This window comes from Martes martes (genome assembly GCF_963455335.1).
Source record: "Martes martes genome assembly, chromosome: 17".
Lineage (NCBI taxonomy): Eukaryota > Metazoa > Chordata > Mammalia > Carnivora > Mustelidae > Martes > Martes martes.
The window spans coordinates 48443694-48464832 of record NC_137905.1 but is presented as its reverse complement, the minus strand read 5'-3'; the positions used below and the strand labels follow the sequence as shown (position 1 = coordinate 48464832).

The following is a 21139-nucleotide window of genomic DNA, read 5'->3' as shown; positions in this document are numbered from 1 at the left end:
CAGGTGAGTGGGGGAGGGGGAGCAGGCTAGGGCACCTGAGGGGAGTGGGGAGGAGCAGAGCCTGGGGTCCGAAGGAAGGGTCAGAAGGAAGGGTCGCAGGTCAGATTGTGGGGGGAGGGGTCACAGTTCCGACTGCTCAAGGCTTCTCACAAGCCGGGTCTAACTGGGACAAAATCCTCTGGGAGCGGGGGGAGGGGAGAGATGTCACTGGTTATAGGGAGTAGCTAGCCCTGGACACTGGCCAGAATGGGGGTCACTGGTAAGACGGTTTTGACCATCGGGCTCAGAAGGAAGGCTTAGATTACATGTCAGCCTGGGAGTTATTGGTCACACTGGTCAAGGCTACTTGATTCATCAGTGATACAGGAAAGCAATTGTTACACTGGGAAAGGGGACCCTTTAGTATTAGCTACACCATCACCTCCTCCAGGATGCCCTCCCTGCTCCCCTGGCTAGATCAAAGGCCCCCTCTAGGCTCCCCTAACCCAGTCCTGCACATTCTGGATCATATTGTCTGTGGATTAATCTCTCCCCACACTGGACTGTGGGTCTATGGTGGCAGGGCTGGAGCTCTCTCTTGTCGGTCAGGGCTGTGTTCCCTGCATAAGGCCTGACATGGAGCAGCTGCTCAGGGAAAGTTTGCAGGGCTCAGGAGTCAGGAGCATGCAGGGTCCCTGAATCATCGTGGGACACATGGTACAGACTCACTCATGGACAAATCCAACTCCAAATGCTCCCGGGGACAAGTTCACACACTGCAACCCTGGACACCCACTCCCCAGTTCCTCTGGCTCCCGCTTGTACACCTACTTGCTTGGGCTGGACTCTGGTAGGCACCCTCTCCTCAGCCACTCCTACTTCCACCTTCCTCAAGAATCCAAACAAGCCAAAGTTCTGGGCGAAGGGGAAGGACTGTATGGAGTGTGCATGAAGGAAGGAAGGCATAAATACTAGCCACGATACCTCAAAGACTTGCAGAAACTAGTACTATAACGTCATCTGCCCTTGTCCCTACAATTTATTCCCACAAAACAGCCAGAGGGATCCCGTTAAAGTGTGAATCAACCCACATCTCTCTTCTGCTCAGAGTCCTTCCAGGGCACCTCTCAGGAAAAGCTAAAATCCACTCTGTGGCTCACAAGGTCCTCGATCTGGTCCTCGTTACCTCCCTGACTCCATCTTTCTCTTCCCCCTTGTCATCTCTGTTCTTGCCACATCGATCTCTTTGCTTCCTTGCTGTTCTGCCAAAGCCAGGCATGCTCCGGGTTCTGGCCTCAGGACCTTTGCACTTCCTCTTCCCTCTGCTTAGACATTCTTCCCCACACAGCTCCCTCCCTTACTTGCTTCAACTCTCTTTTCCAACATCACCTCATCAGTTTCCCTTGGCCATCTTAAGCAAGCAGAGAGAGGGAGAGAGAGAGAGAGAGGAGGAAGCAGGCTCCCCGCTGAGCAGAGAGCCCGATGCGGGGCTCGATCCCAGGACCCTGAGATCATGACCTGAGCCGAAGGCAGAGGCTTTAACCCACTGAGCCACCCAGGCGTCCCCCAGCCATTTCTATTTTCCTTTCCCTACTACGTTTCTCCTCTACAACACTTACCGGTGTCACACATTTATTTTTCATTGTTTGTCTTCTGTAGAATTTACCACTGTATCTCCAGCGCCTAGTATTGTCCTTGATATGAGCAGCGGAGTCAAGATGTGTGCAATAAATGAATTTCCCAACCCCATTCTTCCTGTCTCATGTGTATACACTTACACATTTTAATTAACAAGACTTATTTTTCCTCTGTGGCTGCCCTGCCTGTTGGTGGTTTCCTTTTCCATGGTTTGTTACCTTCGGTCAACAGTTGTCCGGAAGCAGATGATCTTCCTCCTGACGTTTATCTCAGAGGGGCAAGAGTAGCCCAAGGTCATGTCACGATGCTGGTGTCATGCCCCTCATTTCATCTCAACACGTGGGCATTTATTCTCCATCATCACAAGAAGGGTGAATCTAGGGATGGCTGGGTGGCTCAGTGGGTTAAGCATCTTGCCTTCAGTTTGGGTCATGATCCCAGGGTTCTGGGATCAAATCCCACATTGGGTTCCTTGCTCAGTGGGGAGTCTGCTTCTCCCTCTGCCTGCCTCTCCCTGCTTGTGCTCTCTCTCTCTCTCTCTCTTTCTGACAAATAAATAAAATATTTTTTGAAGATTTTATTTATTTATTTGACAGAGAGAGACACAGTGAGAGAGGGAACACACACAGAGGGAGTGGGAGAAGTAGGCTTCCCACTGAGCAGGGAGCCCCAAGCAGGGCTCGATCCCAGGACCCTGGGATCATGACCAGAGCCGAAGTCAGACACCCAACGACTGAGCCACGCAGGCGCCCCAATAAATAAAATTTTTAAAAAAGAAGAAAAAGGGTGGGCGCCTGGGTGGCTCAGTGGGTTAAGCCGCTGCCTTTGGCTCAGGTCATGATATCAGGGTCCTGGGATCGAGTCCCGCATCGGGCTCTCTGCTCAGTGGGGAGCCTGCTTCCCTCTCTCTCTCTCTCTGCCTGCCTCTCTGCCTACTTGTGATCTCTTTCTGTCAAATAAATAAACAAAATCTTTAAAAAAAAAAAAAAGAAGAAGGGTGAGTTGAGTACAAGAAGATATCTTGAGAAAGAGACCACATTCATGTAACTCTAATTACAGGATGTTGTTATAACTGTTCTATTTTATTATTGTTAATCTCTTACTCTACCTAACTTGTAAATTAAACTTTAACATAGGTATATGCAGGTATCCAAGTACTAAGCCCGTAGTCAAAAAATACAGTATACCTAGGGAAGGTTACTGTCTGTGGTTTTAGGCATGTGAGAGGGGTCTCAGAACCTTCCCCTTATCCGCACGGATACCTTCCCCGTGCGGATAAGGGGGACTACTGTACCTTTATCCCGTTACTTTACAGTGTGTGATGGTTGACTTTACAATGAGTTCACAGCTTGTGGAATACGGGATCATGACACATTTGGTGGGGAATGGTGATTCTGCCGTCATTCAAGATTTGCATCGGGAAAACGTAACTATTGACAGCCCGTGTTGTCTTTTGGAGGGGGGAGGGCAGTGTGAATGCATTGAGTTGGACAACAGTTTACTGTATGCAGCAAAAGTTTAGATAAGAACTTTTTTTTTAGTTTTCTCTTTATTTATTTTTAAGTAACATCCACACCCAGTGTGGGGCTCGAACTCACGGTTGCTAGGTCAAGAGTCACATGTTCTTCCGACGGAGCCAGCCAGGCGCCCCTAAATCCTGCTGTACTTGGAATCAGGAACTAATAATGCCGAAGATTCAGGGACTGGTTGGTCTACGCCCTTGTGGAGCTGGGACACATTCTATTTTCCAAAGATGCCTGCAACGGTATCTCTCGTTCCATATGCTCCTTTTTTTTTTTTTTTTAAAGATTTTATTTATTCATTTAATGAGGGGTTCCATCCCAGGACCCTGGGATCATGACCTGAGCCAAAGGCAGACGCTTAATGACAGAGCCACCCAGGCGCCTCTCCATATGCTCTTCTAACAATCTGATCTCGACACTCCCCAGGAAAGGGGGACCCTATGTCCCTTCCTCTTTTGTATCTATTCCATACCATGGCTCTGACTCTCCTATAGAGAGAATGTGGCAGAAATGATGTTATAGGACTCCCAAGATTAGGTAGAAAAGGCCATGTGGGGGCGCCTGGGGGGCTCAGTCAGTTAAGCGACTGCCTTCAGCTCAGTCATGATCCCAGGGTCCTGAGATCGAGTCCCACGTTGGGCTCCTTGATCAGCAGGGAGTCTGCTTCTCCCTCTGCCTGCTGCTCCCCCTGCTTGTGCTCTCAATCTCTGGCAAATAAATAAATAAAGTCTTGAAAAAAAAGAAAAGGCCACGCAGCTTCTGCCTGGGTTACCGGGAGACTCTCCACTAAGCCATCAGCCACCCTACAAGCAGTCAGGCTGCCTTAGGTGGCCATGCTGCGGGGAACCCCAAGCTAGCTAGCGTGGTGGCCACATGGAGAGGTCTGACCGCGGAGAGCCCTCTGTCCAGCCCCCAGAGGCCCTGGCCCAGAACACCACCTGACTGTACCCTGAGCCAGTCCCACCCACCTGAGCCCGTCCCCAGATCCTGGCCCACAGTCTCCACGACGTTGGTGTCACCACTAAGTGTTGGCATGATTTGTTCCGAGCAACAGTGAGTGAGAACAGCAGCCTCAGCCTGATGCTGGGGCGGCAGAGGCAACAAGGTGGCCGGTTGCTGTCCAGGGGTCATCGGGCCATCCCTGTATTCTCAGCGGACCAGTTCCATGGTGTGATGGGGGCAGGGCTACAGCCGGAGCCCGCTGCCAGTGGATCCCTTCCCTTTCACCGCTTACTTTCCCCGCCTGGATCTCTAATCGCTCCCCGGAATCTGTGAGAGATCCCACGTCCTCTCAGTGAATTCTCTTTCTGCCCCAGCGGTGGCTTCTGCTGCGTGGGACAAATCTACGGTGGGGGCTTCCGTGCTCCCTTGACACTCGGAAACCTTTTCCTCTTCTTTTCAGCCTCAGCTCGGATGCCTTCTCCTGCAGGTCCTCCCTGACCTCCCAGGCTGGCGCAGCTGTCCACTCTGGGCTCCTGTGGCGTCCCCCCTCCCCGCTTCTCCCCCACCCGCCCCTCCAACCCTGCCCACTCCGGTGTCCTCACTGCCTGTCTCCCACCGGACTGGGAGCCACCAGGGGGCAGTGATTACTGCTATATGCGCCTGGGGCTGGGCACGGGGCTGGGCTCAGGGGGTGCGGATTGGTTTAATCTGAAGTGAAGGGAAGCTTGGGTCCCTCCAAGATTAGTGATGAGGTGGGGAGACACTTCCTCAGTTTGATTTGGACTGGAAACCACTGGAATCCTTCTCCCAGAGTGGAATGGAGAGAAGAGAGGGGTAAGAACACTGAGGCAAGATCAGGTCACTACTCTTAAAGAAATGTGGGTCTTTTTGACTAGGGACTTCATACTCGGTTATCTGGATCTGGTTCCAGAAAATTCGTTTGCATTAGTGGGGAAAGAGGGATGGCTGCCTGATTCTCTGAAAACTTGGGACTCTGGACTCTTGGGTCTGAGGGAGGAGGCTGGGAGCCTAGACTCCTGGATCCAGAGGAGCTGGGTCCCGCACTCACCCCTCTAGACCCCTGGGCTAATGGGGGGCAGAGATCACGCCTCAGGGACCCCCATTCCCAAGGTCAAGCTGCTCCCTGGTGACTGCTGAACTTTCTCCACACATCTGAGGACAACCAGGTTTGGCGGTTTATTATTCACAAACCCCTTCCAGCCCCAGGGGCTCCCTTTAGCAGCACATTTGGGGCCCTGCGAGGCAGAAAGAGAGGTGGGTTAGATGGTATCACAGCCCGGTTGGGGGAAAGGCAGGGCCAGGCCCAGGGAGGGAACCTGGCTGGGGCTGGGGCGGAGCAGACTCACCGGCCCCCATGCCTGGGCAGGGAATCATGGGCCCCCCAGGCACAGCCGGAGGGATGACTTTTCCCTTAGGAATTTCTGCAGTGGAGAGAGTTTGAAGAAGGGCTGTCAATTTCCTAGGACCAGTGTTTCCCTTATGCTCCCCCCATCCCGTCTTCCCACACACCCAGGTGTCTTGGACCCCAGCTGCCTCTCCACTTACCCTGGGGCTTCCTCCCTGGCCTGAGGGCTGGAGGTGATTTGCCACGGAGCTAAGGCCACAGTCTTAATTCTTGGAAGGGAAAAAGGGCCCTGAAGTCTGGGGAGGGCCAGAGGTGCCTGGAGAGAGGAGATTAAGAAATGTCACAGCTGAGCTACAATGGTCTTTCATTTCACAGGTCCAGACAGTGATAACATTTTGGTGGCTGGGGGGAGGAGGAGGGAGGGACAGTACAACAGAATTGTCCCTGGTCCATATTGTTTTTTTCCCTAGCACTTCTGGCTTAAGTAGGAAGTTTTGTTTGTCCATCCATCTACGCATTCCTCCATCCATCCATCCATCCATCCATCCATCCATCGACCCACCCATCTTTCTATCCATCCAACGATCTTTCCATCATCCATCATCCATCCATCCATCCATCCATCTCACAAATATTCTCAGAATCTACAGTGTGTCTGGCACTATTCTAGGTTCTAAAGAGAGAGCTATGAACCAGGCACACAAATCTCTGTCCTCATGAAACTGATGATCTACTGAGCACGAGGCTTACCATGAATAATCAGCTCACAGATAAGGAAAATATCCAGAGAGTGAGTAATCAGTGCACGATACCATGAGTAATCAGTGCACGGACCAGGAAACATCCAGAGAGTGTTAGATGTTCTTCAAGGAACGGACCGGCATGGGGACAGTGGGGGGTGACTAGATGTAAGAGAGGCCTTGGAAGACCTCTGGGAAGGGGGCGGGGAATTACACAGAAGGCTCAGAGTAAGAAAGATGTCGTCAGAGGTCCTGCGATGGGTGGTGGGCTTGCTGGCCTGTTAGAAGAACAGCAGGGGTTCACTGCTGCTGGAGAGGAGTTGGGGGGATGGTAAGAGGTCAGAAAGGTGGGGAGGGGTCAGATCCCCCAGGCCTTGTGGGCTGCAGAGAGCATGTTGGCTTTTTCTTGGAGCCCTGGGGAGCAGCGGGCAGGGGCTTCTTAGAGGTCAGGGAGGGATGTGAATCCAGGTTACAAACACTGTCTTGCTCATTTCATCAGAACCTGGGGGGCCCATGCCAGGCTTATTGCTATTCTCCATGGAGACAGTGAGGATGGGAGAGGTCTTAGGGGCTAGCAAGGTGCCGGGGTCCCAGCGAATGACGGGCTTGCTGCCTAGAGGGGGGTTTCTCAGGTGGAGAACAGCAGTGTGGGAGTGGCCTACGCAGACCCCCAGGACATGGACACAGCCCCCTTTGCGCCATGCCCACAGCGGCCCAATCCCGCCCCCACGTGGCCGGGACTGGCATGGTGCCCATTTCACAGACAGGAGCACAGAGGCCCACTGGAGCGGAGGACAGAGTCTGGAGTCTAGAGCCAGGGGCCTGGGGGCCAGTCCCAACTCTCTCATCTTGAGCTGGTGACCTCCACCTCGGGCTCTGCGTAAGAGGGATCGTACCTCCCTGGGTTGTCATGACAATTAAATCAATAGGTCAAGAGCAGTGCCAGGCATAGAGCAAGTTCTGCACACGTTAACCGTTCTCATTCTGGCGGTCACTTTGCTGGGCAGCGGCGCCCCCTGCCCCTGCCCCCCCCCCCGGGACCACCTCTCTCTTGCTGTGTGTTTTGAAGAACGAAGGAGTAGGAGTTGACTGGGATTTGAATTGGGCAGGTTTGGGGGGCAGAGGGAAGGGCGTGCAGGCGGAGGGCCCAGCCGAGGCAACGGTGCACCCCTGTGGCCCCCCTTGGCCCCCCCTTCGGGCTGTGTCCCCCTCATTGTCCTCAGGGAGCCGGCTGAGTGCCTCCTAATGTTTCCATTTGCTTTTGGCTGCAGGTCTGGATCTGTTTTTAGCTTCCCTGGCTGGTGTCACCGCCACCCCCCCTTCCTGCTGGCTCACTTGTTTGCTGCGGTCGAATCATGTTCCCGGACTTCCTGAGCTGTTTGTTTGAAGACAGCCCTGTATTGATTGAATCTTGCGTGTGCTCGGCCTGAGACGCTAACAGAGACGGGCCCCTCCCCAGCAGGCCAGGGGCTCGCAAAATCCTGGGGTAGGAAGTACGGGGTGGAGGAGAGAAAGAAGGCTGGGGCTTGCTTAGAAAATAAGCCGCTGATTTGAGGGTTCCCTAAGTGCCCCCCAAACACCAGATTTTCTTGTATCTGGCTGTGAGGTTTGGGCGAGTGCGATCACCTCTCTGAGTCTTCCTCCTCTGGAAAGTGAGGAGGGGAACAGTTTTGACTCCATGGGCTGCTGGGGACACCCAGTTCAAGGAATCCATTCAAAGTCTCTTCACTGAATACCCAGTGTGTGTCAGGTACTGTTCTAGACTCTGGAGACATACCAGAGAAGGCAGGGGCCTAAAGACTGTCCTCTGGCACGTGGTGAAAAGAACTATGGAAATCAGCAGCACAGGGGTTTGGGGGGGTTCTTATTTTTTTTTTTTAAGATTTTATTTATTTATCTGACAGAGAGAGACCACAAGTAGACAGAGAGGCAGGCAGAGAAAGAGAGAGAGAGGAAAGCAGGCACCCCGCCGAACAGAGAGCCCGACGCGGGACTCGATCCCAGGACCCCGGGATCATGACCCGAGCCAAAGGCAGCGGCCCAACCCACTGAGCCTCCCAGGTGACCCTGGAGGGGTTCTTATTATCAGCAAAATAAGGTGGTCAGGGAAGGCCTCCCTGAGGAGGAGATGAGAAAGCAAGCCTGGGGAAAGGAGGTCTAGGCAGAAGGAACAGCTGGTGCAAAGGCCCTGGGGTAAGACATGCCTGGGACGCTGGACGGAGAGCCAGGAAGCCAGTGAGGGATAACTAAGGACAAGAACAAGAGGGGGTAGAGGATCGTCCAGCACCTTGTCAATGGGCGCAAAGATGAGTGCTGGGCCTGGGGCCCCTGAGAGACCCCAGGGCTGAGTAAGACCTGAGCTGCCCACCTCAGACTCACCACTTTCAGCCGGCCTTTAGGGGGAGACACACTCAGCTGAGGGGGCTGTGGGGGGGCTGAGGAAACCACCTAGGAGAGACAGAGGGTGAGGAGGGGACTGAAAGCTGCCATTGTCTGCCCCCGCTACGTGTCCTTCTGTTCAGAGTCCCAGCATTCAGACACTCTTCTGGCTTTGGAGATAGAATGGAGAAGGCAAAGTTCTAACCCTTAGGAGAGTTACAGCTGGAGAAAGAGCCCTGGATTCTTGGGGGAAGCAAAGGTCCAGCTTCTAGGACCCAGAATGCTGTCACCAGCCGCCTCCCCGTTCAGATCCAGGAGTCCAGACCCCCAGTCCCCTCCTCAGACCCAGGAGGGAGGCCTCAGTCTCCTCCCCACTCAGACCCAGGAGTCCAGTCCCCTCCTCCCTCAGACTCAGAAGTCTAGGTCCCCAGCCCCCACCTCCCTCAGACCCAGGAGTCCAGACCCTCAGCCCCTCCTCCCTCAGACCCAGGAGCCAGTCCCCTTCTCCTTCAGACCCAGGAGTGAGGCCCCCAGCCCCCCCTCCCTCAGACCCAGGACTCCAGGCCCCCAGCACCTCCTCCCTCAGACCCAGGAGTCCCAGTCCCAGCTCCTGCCTGGCCCCGCTCACCTGTCCCAGCTCCTCCTCCCCATCTTCCTGGTCACTGCCATCTCTCAGGTGCTCAGCAGTGGCCCTGGCTTCCGCTGGCCTCACTTGGAATTGGATACTCACGGCCTCTTGGCCCTTGATCTCTCTGCGGCAGAAGGGGCAGGTCTGGCTGTCTGAGTGCTAGGGGTAGGATGGGAAGGGACTGGGTCAGGTTCTCCCTGTCCTCCACTGTGTCCCTTGGGATCACAAGGGCCTACCTCCCCAACGGTGATGTGCTGAGGAGAGACGGAGGGAGATGGAGAGAGAGGGAGAGGAGTCAGGAGAAGAGGAGGCGGGGGGGATGTAGCGGGGGAAGGGGGTTGGGAGCAGAGTGTGAGGTCAGGAGCGGGGCACAAGCAGGGAGCCCCGCGGAGCCAGGGTGGTGTGGGGTGGGGGGCTCAGCTGTCCACAGTGATGCTGTTGCCTAGAAATGCCCAAGGTGCTTGCTGGGACCCCTATGAACTGTGGTGAGCCCCACAGAGACATCTGCCTCGCAGCCACCACTGGGGCCAGTGCTGCGGTTCTTACGATCCCAGGATACACCTCAGCGACAGCCACCAGTGAGCTCCAAAGAACCAGATGATGACTCACAGGTCCTAGGGGGGTATGTGGCAGGATGGGGGCCCCATAGCGAGGTCCCGCGTGTAGAGAGAGGGAAGGTGCACGCACACGGGGCTCTGCCTTTAATAGGGGATAAGTGGGGTGCCTAGGGATTCATGGGTTCACTCTTTGTTGGTGAATTTGAGGCATGAGAACGTGGGAAGGACAAAGCAGGGTCTTCTAGGGTCAGCCATCTGACCGGTTCCCCTGGGCTTTCTAAATGGGGGACTTCATGAGCTGGGCGGCCTGGTTCCTTATTGGGTTTTGCTAGCAGCTGCGTCCTACAGCTGGCAATATGTGTATCCAAGATGAACGTCTTTGGAACGCATGCCTCAGCCATCAGATACTTGTCCAACACCTCCATTACCATAAAAAACCCAGGGCGCCTGGGTGGCTCAGTTGGTTAAGGAATTGCCTTCAGCTCAGGTCATGATCCCAGAGTCCTGGGATTGAGTCCCGTGTATGGGGAGTCTGCTTCTCCCTTTGACCTTCTCCCCTCTCATGCTCTCTCTCTCTCAAATAAAGAAAATCTTAAAAAAAAAAAATTAATGTCAGGTCCTATACTACCTAGGGGTCAAGAGCCCCGGCTTCCCAAGGGGCCTTTGCAGAGGGTTTTGTGGGCTTGGATCCTCACTATAGCCCTTGGGAGGTTGGCTACTGTTAGCCCTGTTCTCCAGGGGTGGAGGCTAAGGCCCAGAGAGGGGAAGCCACTGGCCCCAGATCGCCCAGCCAAGGAACAAGGAACAAGGAGCCCTTTCCACGGTTAATAACGCAGCCGGAGAAGGAGGAGCAGAGGTGAGAGACACAGAGCAAGATGGAGACTGAGGCACAGACAGAGAGAGCTGGGCTCCCGCTCATCACTCCTGAGGGACCCTGAGCACATCTCTGCTCTCCCTGGGCCTCAGTTTCCCCATCTGATCCATAAGCATTGCCCTATGTGGGTGATCCTCTAGGAGGGACTTGTGCCGTAAAGTGGGGGGAGAATGGGCAGGATGGCAGGGTGGTCAGACCCACCTGCCAGGCGGCCAGACAGCGGCTACAGAGCAGGTGCCCACAGGGCTCGATTTTCACATCCTTGTTGCTCTCCGCGCAGATCTTACAGAGCTCGAACGTGGAGTCCATGGCCCAGTAGAGCTGTAGCTGCTCCTAGCAGGCGAGAAGATGGGGAGGATGGCAAGGGGCCTGTCAGCCATGGGGATCCAAGTCAGGCCACAGGAAGAAAGCCCCAAACTTCCATGCCAGCCCAGAGCCCTCCGAAGTTCAAGGTCGTGTATCCAGCAGCCTCCTCCTTATGCCTTGTTGTGGGCCTCTGTCTCCAGGGTGGTCTACACTCAGGGTTGCCAGATTTAGCAACTAAAAATATAGCATGCCCTGTTAAAGCTGATTTCTGGATAAATGAAGTAGAATTTTTAAGGTCTAAGTATATCCCAGATAGTGTGTGGGATATACTTATACCAAAAGGTTTCACTTGGCATTTCTCTCTCACCCATGGGGAGGCTGTGAAGACTAGAAGCTATACAGGGACTGTCATCGGGGGAAGCTCAAATGCATCAGCCATTCCAATAATCTCAGCAGTATCATTTCCTGGTTTAATCCCTGCAAAAACCCCTGGGGAGGAGGCACGAGGAACCGTAGTTTCCAGAGAAGGAACAGAGGCAGAGAGAGGGGCCAAGTGATTTAACCCAGCTCACATGGCCACTGCACCAGCACACATACCCAAGGCCTCTGGGATTCTAGGCCTGACTCTGTGGGAGAGAATTCAGGAATTGAGGCACTGTGTGGGGGTGAGGGGTGGGGCAGGAAGCAGGGATAGGGCGGTGGGAGGCAGAGGGCGCGACCTCACCTCTGACACGTGGATGTAGGGATGGGGTTTCGTCTGGTAGAGTTCAGTCAGGTCTGGGTTGTGGTTCTTCCCGTCTGGGTAGAGGTAGCTGGGCAAAGGGAAGAGAGGGGTACTGAGGGATATCTAACATTCCCCACCCCAAGAAGCAAGGGCTCCCCAGACTCTGCCATAGGCCCATGGCCCCTGGATGAGCATCTCTCCCAAACCCATCATTGGACTGGGAATCTCTTCCCTTCCCTCTCCTTCCATTGGGACTTTCCAGGGCAAGTGGTGTCTCCTTGGATCCCAGGGCAGGGCCGTGTCCCCTCAGAGCCCCCGCAAAAAGGCACATTAGACCTAAGTGTCCCAAGGTCTGGAAACACAAATCAGATCAACAGGAACCAGGAAACTGAGAAACCAGGAAACCCCAGTCTTCACCCTTCCAGAGAGCCCCCGTCCTTGAGTGTTTGGCTCCAAATATAGGAACGTCTTAGGTCATGCTTTGCTGGAGCAACCAAATCCTAGTCTTGGATTAGCAAATCAGAGGGACCCTTCTAGACTGTCTATACTCCTCACTTCACATATAGTTATGGAAGTTCACTGCAGGAAAGGTAACAGCTCAAGGCCACACAGCAGGGCCTGGAGGGCCATGGGCAAGGTCTGAGAACTGGGTTGTGCACCCTCTGGGTCACAGTTGTACCCTACAGCGGTGCCACGGGTCCCCTGAGCCTGGTGGGTCTGCCCGGCCAGCCACAAACACACTGTGTGCCCCGCGCTGGGCAGCTCTACCTCCCTGCACTCAGTTTTCCTTTCTGTAAAATGGACATAATCACGCCTGGGGGGGCGGGGCAAAGATTGGTGGCAGCCATAAAACGCTTCCTCCACACCTAAACACATCCAAAGAGAGAATGGCTATGATCAGCTTTAGACCCCACAAGCCACCTCACTGTATGGTAGAAAGTGCTTGGAGTCTATTCGCCTCTCTCCTTGATCCGCCCATCTTTAGAATGGGTAGTGGGGTCTGTGTGCTGGGCGGCACGGGGCGGAGAAAGGGGTTAAGCCAGATTGATGATGTTCATATATTCATTTCATTTCTAGAATCTTTTTTCTCCAATGAAGTCTGACCTGGAACTCAAGACACTGTGGTGGGTGAAGGTCCATATTCTGAGCCCGGCCTCAAATCCCAGCCCGTGAGCTCAGTGGCTGTGTGACCCGGGCAAGTGGCTCTGTCTCTCTGTGCCTCAGTTTTTCTCGTTTGTCAAGTCAGAATATACTAGTATAACCGATAGAGCCTCATTATTCTTGGATTCTGTTTCTGCAGATGTGTCTCCCTGCTAACATCTGTCACCCCCAAATCCATAGTCACGGTACTCTTGTGGTCATTCACCAACTGCACGTTGTGGCAAAACTCTGAGTCACCTGATGCGTTTCCGGTTGAGGTTGGAGAAGGTGACACGCAGCCATTTCATTTCAGTTCTTCACGCTATAAATGAGCATCCTTATCAGTGCATCTAGTGCCATGTTTTTTTGCATTTTTATGCATTTTGTTGGTGATTTCGCTGTTTTAAATGTCCCCAAGACAGTGCTGGAGTGCTGTCCAGAGTCCCTAAGCACAAGGCTGGGCTGCGCCTTATAGGGAATATACAGGCGTCAGATGAGTTTCATTTGGACTTGACTTCACTGTCAAAGAACGGACTACACATTAAATAAGGTGTCTTTAGGTAGAAAAACACATAAAGGTTGCTACTGGTTACCAATAAGGTGGCAATTGGTTGACAAAAATGTGACCAGATGGGACGCCTGGCTGGCGCAGTCCGTAGAGCCTGTGACTCTGGATCTCGGGGTCATGAGCTCAAGCCCCACACTGGGTGTGCAGCCTACTTAAAATTAAAAAAAAATATATGGGACCAGAATCCTGCGGGAAACTACACCTGTATTTGCCCCATAAGCCGTGGCTCAGTGTTCTATAAATCAGTGTTCGCGGGGACTTTACAGAACTACCATTAACAACAACAAAAGAGAACGGACTATATATCTATCTGTCTCACATCATATCATTTAGGTATGCCTGGTAAGAAAGCTCTGGCTAAAGGTTCAGGGAAAGACTCAGGAAGCCCACCACCTTTTCCCACTCCTCTCCGACCCAGGGCAGCTTCTGAAAGAGGGGCTGGGGGCAGCCAAGGCTGGAGGTTGAAAACACCTGTCCAGCTGTCTGCCCAGTTCTTTCTCCTTTAACAGTCTAGATTCTAGAACAGGATATGGGTATCTAGAAGCCAAAGATTTTCAGCAGAATTCCCAGGAACAGAGCCAGTGGGGTCGGCTCCCACACACTCCTTGCAGCCACTGGCTAGTGCCCATGGCAGCTTTCTGTGAACCAGAAAAGGTGCCCTGGGGGCGCCTGGGTGGCTCAACTGGTTAGGTTTCAGACTCTTGATTTCAGCTCAGGTCATGACCTCAGGGTTGTGAGATCAAGGCCTGGGTCGGGCTCCAGGCTTAGTGTAGCGCCTGCTTGAAATTCTCTCTCTCTCCCTCTGCCCCTCCTCCTGCTTGCATGTGCCTGTAGTACTCGAGCTCTCTCTCTCTCTCTCTGTTTCTAAAATAAATAAAATCTTTTTTTTTAAAGATTTTATTTATTTATTTGACAGACAGAGATCACAAGTAGGCAGAGAAGCAGGCAGAGAGAGAGGAGGAAGCAGCCCCCCCCCACCCCCCCGCTGCTGAGCAGAGAGCCCGATGCGGGGCTCGATTCCAGGACTCTGGGATCATGACCTGAGCCCAAGGCAGAGGCTTTAACCCACTGAGCCACCCAGGCGCCCCTAAAATAAATAAAATCTTAAAAAAAAAGAAAAAAGAAAAAAAAGAAATAGCTCCCCTTCCTCAAGACCCTCGTCTGCCGCCTACTGGAACAATGTAGTATTGCAAACGTACAATGTCTCCCCTGCCACCTGTGCCCTGAGGGATCTTGGCGTGCTCAACACAAGCCACTTTGCCAACGCATTCTGCTGACACCCTCCCCCTGCCAGGATGGCGACTCACAAGCCTTCTTTTTGTCCATCCAGGAGTGCTTGGAACAGGGGTTTGTTGAGAGGGATGGTCTGCAGGATGCTGCCATCTGAGCTCACGTATCCAATGGCCCATTGACCCAGGCGAGTGCAGCTGGGCCGGAAGATGTAACTGGAGGAAGAGGTTGGTAGGATGAGGTGAGGGAGCGGCCACTGCTGTCCCACTGGGGACTTCCCAGCTGCCCATTCTGTTGGAGATCCAGGTGTCTAAGTCTTTGTCCTTTATAATCTGGCTTCCCACTTTTTGGGCAACGAGCATTAAGATTCTTGTCCTCCACTATAGGGAATTACCTGCTGCTTTACGTGCTTGTCTCTTCCTCCTCCTTCACTGGGGCTCAGACAAGATTGTTTTTATCTTGGCCAATCAGTGCCTTTTTGAGGACCCCTGACCATAGTGACCACTGAGATTTTTTTTGCTAGAAGTATCAGGAGCAAGGTACCCTATTTCTACACAGGTTGCTAAGCTGGTAGAGTGCACAGCTGGGTCTTCTACAAAACTTTTGCCACCATAAGGAGAGACCATGTCTGAGAATGAAGCAAACACAGAGAGAAGTAGACACTGATTCCTGACAATAGCGTTTGAGCACCTAGATCCAGCTGTGCCTGAAACCCCACACCTGGTCTTTTCGATCACAAGAATTTATCCATCCCTTTTCCTTTCCCTTTAAACCAGTATGAAGTGTAACCAGGAGAGTGCTAACATACTTGGCGTTACTGGAGTCAGCCCTGCAAAGACTCATGAATGTGACCTCCTATTCCCTCAACATCCAGGTGTTCCAGGTAGCTCAGCCCCTCAATCCTTAGCCCTCTGGGAGGGCCCAACAGCTCAAGTTTCCTGGATTGAAATCATTTAAGGACTCAGGTGTTTGGATCCCAGTCTCCTACTCCAGCAAGTGTGTGTGTTGGGGGGGGGGCGGTCATATTAAAAAAATTTTTTTTAAAGATTTTATTTATTTATTTGACAGAGATCACAAGTAGGCAGAGAGGCAGGCAGAGAGAGAGGGGGGGAAGTAGGCTCCCTGCTGAGCAGAGAGTCCAACGTGGGGCCTGATTCCAGGACCCTGGGATCATGACCCAAGCCGAAGGCAGAGGCTTTAACCCACTGAGCCACCCAGATGCCCCTTAAACATTTTTTTTGACAGACGGTACAATATGAGCTCTGACTCATCAGAAATGGATCTTATCCTGGGGCAGGGTCTTCAGCCCCCCCTGGCCCCGGTATTGTTCCTTTAGCTGCTGGATTGTGAGGAGGTGCATTGTGAGAGTGTCAGAAGAATGCACATCGAAAGGTGGTGCATGTTGAGCACTGGCCAAGATCATCAGGCTCCTGGGAGGTCCCAGGAGAGGAGGCACTCAGCATCTTACCTCTCAGTGCTTGGCAGTCTGGGCTCCCAGGTTCTTCAGCCCTTCAGTTCTTACTCCCCAAAGGCTGGCTGGGCTCCCCCAACACCCCAGCCCAGGTTCCAGACCCTGGAGCCCCCGGCAGCCTCCTCATCCTGCGGCCCAGCCCTTTTACCTGCCTGGCTTGTCTCTGCAGGTCTGCAGACGCTCTTGGACCTCATCATATGTGAGGAAGGCCATATAGCCCGGGTGGTTGACCGCCAGGAGCTGCCAATTCCTGAGGAGCGTTGGCCATGGCTGGAGCGGGGAGGCATGTGGGTCAGGGAGGGGTCGAGGAAGCTGCCCACCTCTCGTGCCTCCCAGGGTCTCAGAACCCAGTCACCCGGCTTTCACCTGCGGCGGGCCTCAGGAATCTGACACAGAAGACCCCAGATCCTCCCTTTCCCAGGAACCACAGGTCTGGGATCCCAGCCCCTCTTCCCTCACCAACCTCTCCTTCCCCCAGGACCCAAGAGTCTGGGCTTCCAGCCTTGGCCTTTGCTGACCTGAAAGAGCCTGGTGAAGATGTCAAACTCGAAGATGGACACGTGGCCACTGCAGGTGAGGTTAATGGTGGAGCGCAAGGCCAGGGCCGTGGAGCCTGATTCCACTGGGTGGCAGGTGCACAAGAGTGACTCAAACTCAGCCCACGGCAGCACACACCTGGGTGGAGGGGGTGGGTTATGCAGCAGAGGAACCTGGATGGGAAGACCTCTGAGGAGGAGGTGGCTGGGGGCGAGGACTCCTGGGTCTGAGGGAGGAGGGATGGGGGTGAGGACTCCTGGGTCTGGGTCTGAGGGAGGAGGTAGCTGGGGGCCCGGACTGCTGGGTCTGAGGGAGGAGGTGGCTGGGGGCTGGACTCCTGGGTCTGAGGGAGGAGGCAGCTGGGGGCGAGGACTCCTGGGTCCCCTAGGGCAGGGACAGGATGAGGCGCTGGAGCTAAGGGGCCCCGGGGACAGGTGCTAACTCACCGGGCTCCACAGTGCTCCCTCCAGAAGGCGTGGGCCTGCGCCTTGGTGGGCTGGTAGGTGTGCCCACAGTACTCTCCCTTGGGGAAGAGCGCACCCAGTTCCGCGTGCATGTAACTGAAGATGAGGGCCAGCTTGGCCAGCTGTCGCCTGTGGGGATGGGCTCTGAGGGCCTGGACTGGACTCCGGGCCTCCCACCAACACCTGCACCCACTGTGGGAAAGACCCACAGACACCAGGCCCCCAGATTCTGTAACCAAAAAGTCGATTCCAAGATGGCCTATGGCAGTGCCGACACCTCCCATCTGCGAACCTCGGTTTCCCTACCCATGAAGGAAAGGGAGGCGCTGCCCAGGATCCCAGTCATCCTCCAGCAAACAGACCCCAGCCTCCACCTGCCGCCCCCCAGGGGTTCCTTGTCAGAGGTGGAGCCCATGAGAGCCGAGGGCATTGGGAGCAGTCTGAGAGCAGGTTGCGCTGGGAACCTCCTTGGTTTTAGCAGCCCTGGGTGGGGGGGGTGGACTCCTGTGCCTTCTCCTGCCAGTGGCCCCCCTAGGGTATGGGTCAGGATGGGGGGGGTGCAGAAAAGGGTAGCTCTGACATTCAGCTGCGGCATTTTGGGGAGGTTCCTTTATTCCCGCTTATGTCAGTTTCCCCAACTGTGAAATGGGTATAAGCGCAACCCCTGTCTCAGAGGGGCAGCAGAGAATGCCCAGTGTACCTGGTGTGCAGCCGGCACTCAGTACACATTCATTTTTACTATTGGCTTTATTATTATTATTATTTTTAAAGATTTTATTTAGGGGTGCCTGGGTGGCTCCGTTGGCTAAGCGTCTGCCTTCAGCTCAGGTCATGATCCCAGGGTCCTGGAATGGAGCCCCATGTGTGGGGCTCCCTGCTCAGCGGGGAGCCTGCTTCTCCCTCTTCTCCCTGCCTGTGCTCTATCTCTGTCTCTTTCTTTCAAATAAATAAAATAAATAAATAATCTTTTTTTCTTTTTTAAAAAGAGGGGTCTCTCCTCTTTAATAAAAAAAATTAAAGATTTTATTTATTTATTTCAGAGAGAGAGTGAGCATGAGAGAAAGAAAGAGAGAAAGCACATGAGCAGCGGCAGAGGGAGAGCGAGAAGCAGGCTCCCCGCTGAGCAAGGAGCCAATGCAGGGCTCGATCTCAGGACCTTGGGATCATGACCTGAGCTGAAGACAGATGCTTAACTGACTGAGCCACCCAGGTGCCCCAGATTTTGGAAACTTGGTGGGAAAAAGAAAATGTGAACTATCTTATTAATTATTGCTTTATACTGATTACAAGTTGAGATAATATTTTGGATAGTGTGACTTGAGTAAAGGGAATGTTATCAAAACTCACTGCACCTGTTTAAAAAAAAAGTCTTTCTTGGGACCTCCGGCTGGTTCAGTTGGTTGAGCAGGTGACTCCTGATCTCGGGGCTGTGAGTTCAAGCCCCATGTTGGGTGTAGAGATTTCTTTTTTATTTATTTATTTATTTATTTATTTATTTATTTATTTATTTATTTATTTGACAGAGATCACAAGTAGGCAGAGAGTCAGGCAGAGAGAGAGAGAGGAGGAAGCAGGCTCCCTATGGAGCAGAGAGTCTGATGTGGGGCTTGATCCCAGGACTCTGGGATCATAACCTGAGCCAAAGGCAGAGGCTTTAACCCGCTGAGCCACCCAGGTGCTCCGGCTGTAGAGATTATTTAAAAATAAAATCTTTTAAAAAATCTTTCTGTAATATGTCTACTGGAAAATAAAAGATTACGTATGTGGGTTGCATTAGATTTTTAGTGGGGAGTGTTGTTCTAGAATCTTCTTCAGAGAGTTTCTAGAACCCTAGTAACTAGAACACTCAACTCAGACACTCACTAAGCCCCTATGCTTCCTAGTTTCTAGAACAGTGATTCTCAGTGGAGTTATACCACCTTTCTAAGGAGCTTTGAGAAATTTACTGGACATAGCCATTATGGTAGGGAGGCTAAATTGTGGGGGACAGTCCCCTGTAGCAAAATTTGCCCACATCCCACTCCACTTTCCAATGTCCCATCAGGCATCCATGAAGGTGGAGAATCTATTTTAAATGATCTAAACCTAAAACCCAATTCCATTTTACAAAAGCATTTTCTGCATATCTTAAATTTTTACTGAATTTTTACAGAAATTCAACGATCCTCTATAGGGAAGGGAGACTGGTTCAGTGACATAGTGATTCTCCCTAGAGATGCCAGTGTCTGACTAGCCCATTCTGCTTCCCAGAATAATTATAATCGTGTCCTGGCATTTTCATTTGAAACACAGATAACGTTACTATGAAGGGCATTCTTCTTTTTTTTTTTTTAATCGTCCCTTATAATACAGTTTGGGTATTTTAGTGATTTTTAAAAAATTATGCATAGCTTAACCTATGCATTTTTAAAAAAAAGATTTTATTTATTTATTTTAGAGAGAGAAAGAGGGAACACAAGCAGGGGGCATGGGAGAGGGAGAAGCAGTCTCCCCGCCAAGCAGGGAGCCTGATGCGGGGCTCGATCCCAGGACCCGGGGATCGTGACCTGAGCTGAAGGCAGACACTTACCCGACTGAGCCACCCAGGCGCCCCTAGCCTACGCATCTCATTTCAGGATGAATTTGAGGAGACAAAAGTATTTGCCTGACAGGGTTGAGAGCCGCTGGTCCGGACCTTGTTTTGAGCTGGGCGCTAGAGCCCAGACCTCACCTGCTCCTGTCACTCAGCAGCCCCTCCCCCAGAGTTCAGAAGAGGCAGGGGCGACAGATAAGCCCTGGGTCCTGAGCTAGGTGTTCCTCAGGAACCAAGACCAGGGGGGCCCTGTGTGTCCCCCTAGGCAGGGGCAGTGATGGGAATGTCAGTCCATCCCTCCTCATGCAAGAAGCTCCCTGGGGTCCCCACATTCTCAGGATGTGGGAGAGTGGGGCGATGTGAAGCGGGCTGCTGGATGGCCAAGAAAGAGGGGAAATGGGGAACTGAGGGCGTAGGTGTCCAAAGAAAGAAAAAAAATTAGGTTGTTCGGTTTTACAGGTTCTCAGGGAGCGGGGCTTGGGACTTGGACTCCTGGGTCTGAGGGAGGAGGGGGCTGGGGGCCTGGATCCCTGGTCTGAAGGAGGAGGGCCTGGGAGTCTGGACCTCTGGGTCTGAGGGAGGAGAGGCTGGGGGGTCTGGACTCCTGGGTCTGAGGGAGGAGGGGGTTGGGGGTGAGGACTCCTGGGTTTGAGGGAGGAGGCTGGGGTCCTGACCCCTGGGTCTGAGGGAGGAGGGAGGAGGGGGCTGGGGGCCTGGACGCCTGGCTCTGACGGAGAAGGGGGCTGGGGGCCCGGACTCCTGATCCCATGTCTTCTCTGGGGCCAGGGCGGCTGCTCACCTGAGTCTGGAGCCCTCCCGGAAGAGCTCGTCGTTGGCAGTCCTCTCACCCCGGGGTGGCAGCAGTGCCGCCACCTGCCTGCTCTTGGCCTCCAGGTTGTGAAGGTAGACGACGAGAAAGTCCCTCGCCCCACCGGGACCCTCGGGGCCGCCTCCGCCGGCCGCCCGCCGGGCGTGGGCCACCTGGCGCAGCAGCTGCACGATGCGGGGCAGCAGGTCTCGCAGCGAGGGGGGGCTGGAGGGAAGCCGGGGGTCCCCGCACTGCTCTTCCAGGCGCTGCAGCCGCCTCACAGCCCGGTCGAGCGCGCGGGGCTCTCCCGACTGCCGCCCCCAGGGGGCTGCCGCGGCAGCCATGGGCCCCCGGGTTCCGGGGTAGGTTGGCCCGCGGCGGGCAAAGGTGCGGCCCCGCCCAGGGTGCGGGCGGGACCCGGAGCGAAAGGTGAGGGGGCGGGCCCCGGAGAAGCGGGGAGGGGACACAGGTGCCCGTGTCTCTGGAGGGGGCGGAGTCTGGGGGGATCTGGCACTTGAGTTCCTAGAGATGGGGTTCGAAAGTCTGATCCCCTAAAGAGAGCTGGATGGGGTGGCTGCGGTGGGTGGACATAGGAGGAGACTTCAATGGGTAGGAATTGTAGGCAGGACGCCTGGGCCCCTTCTGAGAGCGACTGGAGGCTGGGTCCCAAGGTTGCAGTGGAGGAGGGGCTGG

General features: G+C 53.8%; 1 protein-coding gene across 4 annotated transcripts; it reads right to left on the bottom strand.

Annotated features, from left to right (window-relative positions):
• Positions 1–5255: 5255 nt before the first annotated feature.
• On the bottom strand, positions 5256–20835 carry CBLC (Cbl proto-oncogene C). 4 transcript variants are annotated; one of them, XR_013968312.1, is made up of 12 exons: positions 20438–20824; positions 17049–17195; positions 16584–16740; positions 16214–16335; positions 14672–14809; positions 11657–11744; positions 10828–10959; positions 9196–9354; positions 8568–8636; positions 5649–5764; positions 5450–5524; positions 5256–5338 (listed from the first exon to the last, which is right to left on the bottom strand). XR_013968312.1 is itself a non-coding variant. In XM_080828413.1 (11 exons), exons 1-11 carry the CDS (start codon positions 20788–20790, stop codon positions 5515–5517), a joined length of 1491 nt encoding a protein of 496 aa, XP_080684539.1. In that variant the 5' UTR covers positions 20791–20824; the 3' UTR covers positions 5256–5514. The 4 variants fall into 4 exon arrangements, 3 of the variants coding, with proteins under 3 accessions (XP_080684539.1, XP_080684540.1, XP_080684541.1); XM_080828413.1 differs by having other exon boundaries at positions 5256–5524; XM_080828414.1 differs by lacking the exon at positions 8568–8636 and having other exon boundaries at positions 5258–5524; positions 20438–20835.
• Positions 20836–21139: the final 304 nt, after the last annotated feature.